Source organism: Apis dorsata, unplaced genomic scaffold, assembly GCF_000469605.1.
Source record: "Apis dorsata unplaced genomic scaffold, Apis dorsata 1.3 scaffold_130, whole genome shotgun sequence".
Taxonomy (NCBI): Eukaryota; Metazoa; Arthropoda; class Insecta; order Hymenoptera; family Apidae; genus Apis; species Apis dorsata.
In genome coordinates this window covers 91,155-101,371 of record NW_006263423.1, presented here as the reverse complement: position 1 = coordinate 101,371, position 10,217 = coordinate 91,155, and the positions used below count along the sequence as shown (strand labels likewise).

General features: G+C 32.9%; 2 protein-coding genes across 4 annotated transcripts in view; both read left to right on the top strand.

Moving 5' to 3' along the window:
• Positions 1–3,794, top strand: part of LOC102672105 (myosin-IIIb-like) — a 12,199-nt gene extending 8,405 nt beyond the window's left edge. The window contains exons 12-16 of the mRNA XM_031509176.1: positions 72–341; positions 734–942; positions 1,053–1,133; positions 1,666–1,833; positions 2,561–3,794. Of these exons, the coding sequence (XP_031365036.1) occupies positions 72–341; positions 734–942; positions 1,053–1,133; positions 1,666–1,833; positions 2,561–3,509 (1,677 nt within the window). The 3' untranslated portion in view covers positions 3,510–3,794. The remainder of the gene's footprint in view (positions 1–71; positions 342–733; positions 943–1,052; positions 1,134–1,665; positions 1,834–2,560) is intronic.
• Positions 3,795–5,177: 1,383 nt separating this feature from the next.
• Positions 5,178–10,217, top strand: part of LOC102672248 (alpha-catulin) — a 71,827-nt gene continuing 66,787 nt past the window's right edge. For 2 of the 3 annotated variants that reach the window (XM_006612955.2, XM_006612957.2), the window contains exon 1: positions 5,178–5,432. In XM_006612955.2, coding sequence (XP_006613018.1) covers positions 5,346–5,432 — 87 coding nt within the window. In that variant the 5' untranslated portion in view covers positions 5,178–5,345. The remainder of the gene's footprint in view (positions 5,433–10,217) is intronic. The other variant, XM_006612958.2, reaches the window with a different exon arrangement.

Here is a 10,217-nt window from a genome sequence, read left to right as displayed (position 1 = left end):
TTTTTTTTTTTTTTTAATTCTCTGATAAAACGCCAGTTAAAACTTGATGAAAAATTAATCTAAAACATTTCTCTGGTTTTTCAGATTTCAGAGGATACACGATTCGTAAACGCTTCGGACCCGAATTGGAAGAGAAGTTCAAGACGATCTTGAACAATTACAACGATAAATTCGAGGCGCATAACGCGTTGTTGCGCGAAGGATTGAAGAACGAAGAAGCTGCGTTCATCGTTCAACGGTGGTACAAGAAAGAGGAAAAGGTGAAGAAGAAGAAATCATCGGTAAAGGATCCGATCCATTACAAATTAAGGCAAGCTGATCTCATACAATTTTCTCAAAATGTGAGTAAAATCTATTTTAAAAATCATAAACCAAACCAAAGTGTTAATATATTTGGCCTCCTCCTCCAGAATCGACTCTTTAAAAATTAAATTCAAGATTTATTTTACATCGAACCTCGTAAAATCAAACGTTTAATACAATTCACATTATTTAAATCCCTTCCAAATATAATATCCATTTGCTCTCCTCGTGACAAAATCCAAATAACCCAAATCGAGAAAAGAAAAATTTCCTCGAGTTCGATATTAATTCGAACGATGAAACAATAATTTTTTCCGCATTTAAATTGAAAAAGAAACGCTACCACTCACTCGAATATATTGACACCCCAAATAAATGTCTTCCAATCCTCGTGATATTCAAATTTTGTGGTATGGGAACGATACGAAAGATACATATGAAAAATCAAGAAGTGCACAAGAACCTGCGGCACAACAAGCCAGGGATACGGATAAACGAGATAGAGGAGCCGCCACCTGATTACACACGGCCGGAAGGATTCAGCATGGTGCAGCCTATCCTGCAATATCGAAGTGGAAATCAAGTGGAGGGGGAGGAGACGATCAAGTACTATCGCGACTTGAAGGATGAGATGAGCAGGTAAATAGACGTAACGCTTTATAACGATCGGTTACAAACGTTTCTCATCACGATGAATGGTGAAATTCGAATGCTCAATTTTCCAATGCTTTTGGCACTCGCATCGAAAGTGGTTCGGACTTCGAAGACGAAGAAGTTGGCTGGGACTTACCGTTGATACAGCTAGAAAATGACATTCATCCATTGACGAGGTATATTCGTAGATGATTTTCGGACATTTCTTTAATTTTTTATCTCGAAGAGTTGAATATTTGTGAAACTTCCTTACTTTCAATCTAGTCTCGATATATTCGAATTTCTATTTGGAATCTGATAGATTAGATTTTTTCATTTTTGTTGGAGCATCATAGAATACTATATAGTATTTATATTTTCGAAATTTCTAGATTATCATCCTATTTTGATATTGAATTATCGAGAGTAACTGTGTCTATACATCCATTTGTAAGAAATATTCCAAATTTGTACCAAATTTGTTTGAATCCTTCATTTACTTCTCTGCTATTTGAAAGTTGTCGTAGAATCCTAATCCAATAAACGTTAAACCTCAAAACTAAAGAGACGTTTATAAGGAATGTCCTCGACTCTGAAAATTTATAAAATTAGATAAAGCTTAAAACTCAGGCTAAGAAGATGATAGATAAGATGATAGATGAGCTCACACAGATGTGCATATAAAACAAATAGGGAATTGGAATAATGAAGAATTAATTTCGAATTCAGGAATCAAATGGGACAGATTCTGGAAGTGAACATCGAGAAGAGAGAACGTTTGGAAGCTCAGGGCGACTTTGCGATATCAACGGAGCAACAACTCTCGGACATATGGCACAAAGCTTTGACAAATCCAGCCGAGAATCAACAACAAGGGAGCTTTCAGAACAGAGTGGGGTAGGTAAATTGAAAATTTCTCCTTCTTCGATTCTTGGTTCAAGTTCTTCGAGTTTGAAGCCGACACTTCGCTCGATTATTATCTTTTCTTTTATCATTATTATTTATTTATTTATTTATCAGTTTCTTCGTAACTGAATCGCCATGCAAATAAGGAATATCGAATTTAATTATCGTAATTAATCGTATTAGTATATAAGTTCTACTAATCTTTCGTTGTGTTTCTGTACATTGCCAGAGGTATCATGGCAAACTTCCAGGTAAAATAACAAACTTACGCCATTTGTAGAACGTATTCACACCTATAGAGGTGTGAGACTCGATTTCGTTTAGATACTTTTGATTTGTAGATTTTTTATGTAAATACGAGATTAAGAAAATATTATGTTGATCAAGATTATTTTTTTCTTTTTCATATTTTTAATTAATTTAACGAAAGACAGAACAATTGTAGAACTCTTGTACCTAATAATATCTAATTGAAACTATAATTTATATTACATTAAAAAAAAAAAACAAATAATATCTAACATAAATTAAAATTTCTACATTCACGAGTATACACCTCATAGATTACTACATTCTTATCATGTTACTTTAACATTCTTTTTCCGCCTATGTTGCCGCCTATGTACACCGAGTAGTATTAAAATCGACAAATAACGAAATGGTATCTCTGGTACCCGAAACCAGATCTCCCGATTAAAACGATCGTTCTATCTTGCAGGTCAAAGATTAATCACGCGGCTGGCAAAGACATGCGGTTCCCAGAAAGATATCAACACCGTGGACAACAATCTTCAGTCGACCCTTCGAATACCAACCATACAAACGGCCTACGATTCAAACGCATAGACATACGCAATTTTGTGAACGAACGGCAACAGGCATACGGCGGCCGGCAACAACAACGCGCCGCCAACGGGCACCAGATCCCGTTCAAGGGTGGTTCTAATTTTACAAACGGGCAAGCCGCGTTTGTTAACGGTCACATCCCTTTAAATAATCATCACGGATCCGCGAACGGGCACGAAACGCGAACAATTAACGGCCATCCGACCACGGTTAATGAACATCCATCGGCGAACAATGCGGCCAAAGGGCCTTCCACTAACGGGTATCGAAATATCATCACCGGTTGCCAGAACGGGTTGTTCATTAATAAAATGGTGGTCGGTGATGATTTGATCAAACCGTCGAAAATAAGCAACGGTCTTAAGAGTAACGGTTGCGTTAAAGCGATACAGGCTAAAGGGAACGACAATTCGAAGAAGCATAGGCAAGTGGCGATGAATGGGGATAACAACAAGAGGAGGAACGATCGATTGGTTAATTGTCAGAACGCTATCAATGGGAGATTAGGCGGGAGGAAAGAGGTGGAGAAAGAAACGTTTGGGATTCCAACCGATCTTAGGCAAATTCTGAAACCAACCGTTCAGAAACGGCAAGAGATATTCAAGGTGGATTACGATCCGGAGGATATAAATGGGCCGTATAATTTCAGACAGTTATTGAGGCCGGCTGAATACCTTCCCACCGAATCTTTGAGAAAAAGGAAGGGCGGCTTGGCCTGCAACGGAGTTCCACCTTCAAAGGACGAGCTTCCTAAGAAACACGTGAAAAGAAGAGCGCCGTTGGCACCAAATCAAAATAAGCTCGTTAACGGGAAGAAATAAGTTTGAAGGAAGATATCTTCGACGTTCAAATGATTCCTTAGAAGTGTTTTATAATTATTCTACAGTCACTGTTACTCGTTAAGTAAATGTAGAATAACTATTGAGAGTATACGAATTCCGGAGAAAGGATGTTTTTAAGGATACATGAGCACAGAAATGACAGAAATCGTTTAACGAAGATTTGAAGAAAGTATACGAACACGAGTTACGAATTGATTTTTATTCGATTAATGTATGCGTATGAGATCAATGTGTAAGTAAATTTCTTTTAGAAAAAATTTTCATCTAATTGGAATTTTAATTTTTTCTTTTTATTCGAATTGGAAATGATTATTGGAATAATTTGAAAAATTATGTGATTTTTTTTATTTGTTATATTTTTTCAATGCAAAAAATGCATTGAAAAATTATAACAAATTCAATAATGATAAATTTATTTATTCTAATTCAAAAAATTACATATATTCCTCATATTTTATTTCATAATTATTATTCGTTATTTTCTCTCGATCAATTTAAAAATTCGATTTTTTGTATAATAATGTATGGAAAAAAATATTTATTTATTTAATAGAATAGCTGCTTAACGAAACACGTCTTAAAAATATCGTATATTTAGAACTAGTCATGTGTAGCTTTACAAATATTAGATATATTCGATAGTGTTAAAATAAATATCGTTTACGAAAATTTATGTTTCAAATACTTATAAGTTCCAATATATTTACGAGATATAATTTATATTATTAATAAAGCTGATAAAGTTGCTCATTAGTATCTCGCCTCGTTGAACATTTACGAATATGTCTTAATTAATGGCTAAATATTTACTAAATCTTAATATTAATAATTATAATTAGCATGTATTTTGAGAAAATATACTTATGTAAATAAAATACTCATAGGAGCAAATCTATTTTATTATTATATTAATCAAATATATATTTTCCTATATTATTCAATAATCTTATGGAGTTTTATAATACGAAACTATTCTCGTATTATATTTCTCTAATACGAAAACACGGATGATTTCGAGCACGGCGCAAAAAATGCAACATTTCTTCTAACACATATATCTTACAACATATACCACACGTATTTTCATCATACTGTCTGACCTTTTCGATGATTTGCAATAGTTCTATGTTTCTACGTTTCGTTTAACACGATTTCGATATAATATAATACGAATTAATTGTATTACAGTTGAACTTACATATATTATTCAATATTTTAATGATATTGATTTATAATTAGCATTAAAAATTATTTGAAAGCATATGACGCAGAATTTCATATTCATATTCAATGCAATGGCGCGCAAAGCGAGAGCAAATTCAAAGTTACGTACCTTCTTTTCGATGTCACTGTTGATTCCACGATAAACGCATCTCCAGTCCACCCATTTCGTTCTCAGGACACACAATACACGTTATACACCATTTTTCTTTATACTTTATACAAAATTTATAATTTTAAACGTAATAAAACACACAATATAAGACGAGCAACGAACGACTTGCTTCCGAACGACGCCACCACATGAATCAACTGAATGGCAGAAGATGGCGCTGCCGCTCCTTCTTGAAACTTGCTGCATAGTTACACGATGAGTAGTTTCAGCTAGTGGCCGTCCCAACTCAATGTCGCTGGCATCGTTGATTACCAGAAGAACGATTGGCTAGCGACTCGACTAGAGAGACATCTAGGGAAATAAGTGGAATCGCACGAGTGTTGTGAGAGGGTAGTGAAGACGCACGAGAAGCAAGAGGGGTACAACGAACCCCTCTAGGCTCGGTTCGAGTCTACGGAGCTCGGAGTTGTGTTCGAATCATGGCGACACCCGACCCCGTAGACCCAGCCACCCTAGAGATAAAGACCCGTAGCATAGAACAGACACTACACCCACTAGTAAAGCAGGTAAGACAATTTATCGGAAATCGGAGAAAAAGAATGTTTATTTGCTCTAATCACTTGATTTTTATTTGAGCCGCTTACATCCCTAGCTTTTAATCGCGATAGGTTAAGGTCTTCTTACCCCGGCTTACCTCGATGCGTTACATTCTGTTGCACGGCACTCGATATCGCCTATAGAATATGACCATGCTTGTATACGTGTTTATCTATAACGTTACTCTGCGTATATACGTGTGTTATCGTACACGTGTATAAGAGTGTATAAACGCGACAGATGCATGTATTCGTAAAAAAAGAAGAGAACCGCGTATATGACAAAGAGAGAGTGAATGTAAGACGAGCGAGAAACTAGTGAATGTGCGACGAGGATAAACAAGCGTGCCGGTCGCGCTTTGGAACGGGATAGATATACAGAAGGAGCGTGTATGCGGAGGATTAAGTGTTACTTAAGACAAAGAACGTGCAGCATTAACCATTCCTTCGATATCGATTTAATCTTAACGAAAGTATCTTTTTTAGGCCATAGGTTTTAGTTTTAAAAAGAAACATCATTGTATTTGACAGTTCTCACGCCGGGCATGTGCTTTCTATCATCGAGCGACCGAACTGCCACGCGCTCAAAGTAACAGATATTTTGGTACTCTTTCGTTCTCTCGCGTCTCTCCTCCTTCTGTTGTCTAACATTTTTATTCTATTTTTTTTTATCGTGGCTATATACATACCTTTACATATAAACGTATATTTGTCGGGAATAACATGACTTGTGTTTCGTGCCGCGGCGTCGATTTCGAGCTTTCGTAAAATTATGACGAATTTTTTCGTTGTATGTAATCGCAGCGTATACCTTATAATTTGTGTGCATGGTCGTGAGTACACGTAAAAGCATGCCTATAAGAGTCAAAGGACGTTGTAAAAAGTGAAGAACTTGTAAAAAGTTTTAATTAAATGAATTCGGCGGGACTTGCACGGAACGCCAGCAAAATACTATATTACTACGATAGTAAATACAATATCTAGAGCAAACAATAATTTAAAACTAAATTTAAAGTTTTTCTGTTTTTTTGACTGAATTTAAAATATATATTTTTTGAAAATTACTTTTTGATTAAAAAATTACTTTTTTTAATTTCGAATCATTAAAACGAAATTATAATGAATTAAATATATATACAGTAAAAAAAAAAAAAAAAATAGAATTGAATTTGTTTAATTGTATCATTTCGTGACAAATCTTTAGTCGTATAATAAATTACGAGATTCAATGTATTTTCTTTTTGTTTTTAGCTTCTATATTACTAATTTCAGAAATAAAAAAAGGTCACGAAAATTTTTGGCCGTCTTATAACCAGACCAGTTCAAAATTATAAATGATTGATTCTTCGTAAATATCATATCTATTTTTGCGGTAAGTTAATTTAGATTATTACGTAATTTTTTTTTTGTTATTTTAATATTTATAAAATATAATTTATAGAAATATTATTTAAATAATAGTAAAATTATTTGATTAAATTGAATTCTTTAATAATATTAGATAATTAAAAGTTTTAGAATTTGTATATATCAATTGCACAAATATATTTCATCACATATATGTATATATATGTATATATGCACATTTGTACAGTACACACGATATAATTTATATATTATAATAATAATATTTAATTTTAATCTTATCTTAAATATTTATAAATAATTAAAATAAACGATAAATAACAACACATACTTGATAATTATGAAATAAATAAATAATTAGATAGGATTAACTTGATCATTAAACAAAATTATTCAACAATATAGAATTTTTGAATAGATCTATTATTATTATTATTCATTTATAAAAATTATATATTTTTAAAATAAAATTGAATAAGAGATAAAAGTTATAATCCTATCTTATCACTTAAAATATATATACTGAAAAATCTGCTCCTTTTATCAAGTGAAATTCAATCCACCTTCTTTTTCGAGTATACTTCAAAGGAGACGTGTCTTTAAAAGAAATCTGAATTGACGATAGCCTTGTATTGCTGTCATTTAAAATCTTCTCCTCCAAAATAATAAAACTCATAATCAAAGCATAAAAGATACATCAAAAATAGAAGAGCAAACGAATTCGAATGGATTCTCTTTATCGAGGATCCATTTAATTTATCAATCATCGATTTAATTTTTTTCTAACTTTACTCTTCACTTTTCGGCTCTTTCAAGCTAATCATACCTAATTTTAGAATACCAATAATTGGCACAAGTTGCTATCTGAATTTTATCTTTACTTAGAAATATATATGTATATATATAAATAAATAAAAAAAATAATTATTGAAAATTAAAAATTCAAATTTCAACTCATTCGTTACTCACAAATCAGTGAATCATGATATTATTTCTAAATAAAAAATTCATTGGCAACGTTAAATGCAAAAGGCGCGTTTTTTTTAAAAAAAAAAAAAAAAAGGAAAAGAATTTTTATTTTATACGTAGCAGAAGTGATCGATCGGTCCAATTAAATGGCCATCGTTTACGGACGTGTCGCGATGAAAATTATTTCAAGCGAAAAGGGAATGAAATATCAACCGATCATGAACAAACTTTTGTGCAATCGTTAATATTTCGACGATGTTGGTACATCATACGTACGCGTGTCCGCAAAGAAATGCGGAATTGGTGTGTATTGGTTAATCTCTTAGGATAGAGAAAGCGCGCGAGTGTCTGGTGCATGACACAGGAGGCGATCGTTACGGACTGCAGCCACTTGTTAGAGCTCCGTCTAGCCAACCCCCGATTCTTTCCTCTATCTTCCTTCTTTCACCTCGTCTTCTTTTCCCACTTCCCAACCACTCTCCCTTCCTCTGACAGAGACCTTCGACCTATACTTTTTGCACAGCCCTTTCCACCCTGATTCTGAGTGGTGGTCGAGTTGCGGTCAATGTTTTATTGACCATCGCCTACTTCGTTCGCTGGTATACCGCGATCGTTTCACTGCCCTCCTCGTTTCTCGCTCCTTTCATTTCAATTACGAGCCAATCAAGAAATTTTGCGATTTTAATTCGATCTTTGGTCGATTAATTTTTGACAGATGAATTTAATTTTTGACGTTTAAATTGGATGCCTTGGTGAGGTAGGAGTGAGTATTGATATGTAAATATCAATAATATCTTGAGAGAGATCATGTCAATGAGATATCGATAATATATTGATAATCGATAATCGGATAACTTTAATGCAGGATTGAAATTATCGTATTGTTCTATTGTTCTTTGTTAATAAGAATAGACAATTGTTGTATTTAATTGATTGGTTAATATTGGAAATTTTGTTTGAAATTTATATCTTCTTTTATTATTCTCTAGGCTATTCTTTAATTTTGCCTATTTTGAAAATTGAAAATTTTTATTATTGTTCAGTGATTAATCGATTTTAATCAGCAATTTTATAAAGTATAAAAGTATAAAAGTTTGAGAATTTTAGTTGAATCAATGTTTGTTTTTCCACAATTTCTTCCACTTAATTCTTATTATTCAAGGAATTTCCAGGAATACTTCAATTAACCCTAGTTCCACGCTTGAACTGCGGCTCTGATATCATCGACGTGTTAAAATTAATGACTGCGGGCTGTACATCACCTCTCAATTGTAAATGCAAATTAGAGGCTAACTATGGAGCAATCTCTCGACGAATATTAACATCATAAAATTTTAATCCTGCAAAGCTAATTGCAAAACATAATTTTCTGCACTCTTCATTTTTATTGATTAACAAAATAAGATTGAAAAATTTTATTATCTCTTATTTTTCATATATTATAAAATAATCTTCACTGTTTCCCCTATATAACGTTCTTTCCCTATATATATATATAGATTCATGAATTTTTCAGAAAAATAATTTTCACTTTGATTTTGCTGCTGGATCAAAGCAATCACAGTTTTCAAAAGATTCTTTCATCAATGCTTCTCATTTTTCACTATTGTATAAGCGGTCACGTTTATTTTTCATCCAAGAAGATAATTGGAAAAACTGTATCTTCAAAAAAATAATTATTTTGCGTATAAAATTCAGCGTCTTTATACGTGTGTGAAATTTTACTTCATAAATTGAAATATTTTTAAATTAAACTTCTGATTCAATATTATTATAATCCATAGAATAAAACTTTCTTATTTACATTTTATTAATTCTTATCAATGTTTGCAATTGTATACGTATGTCGTCAAACGAGGACAAGAGTTTTTATTGAAAAAAATCGACATACATTCGTAAACCACCGATGTCTAATGAAAATTCTTCACTTGAGTGACACACTTGAACGCTTCAATTAACCTCGATCTTCGACCCTCATAGTGACCCATTACTGACATGTTACGATCACTGACTATGGTATGAAGACTTCCGCAGTGCCTGTCCTTGCTGTACACACAAGAAAAGATAAACGATAATAGCAGAACGTTAAAACGTCTCGAAAAATGTGTATTTACCATCACTTTAACAAACTTGTTCGTCTCACGATCGTAAATCTCCTTTAAAATGCTCTTTTATTAGAAACGAATATCTCTTTCGAATTTTTCTCTATACGTGTATTAAGCTTGTTTATCTTTCTCCTTCAAATCACTTTATGGAGCATAACCTCTATTTTTATTTATATAGTTCTTTCATATTATCGTTCAAAGTACAGGCTTGACACTGAGCTCGAATGCATAAAGATTATTTAAACTTCTGGCTCTTGTGAATATGAAAATATTAAATAAATTCTTACTTCTTCTTTGTATATTTTGCAGTTCATTG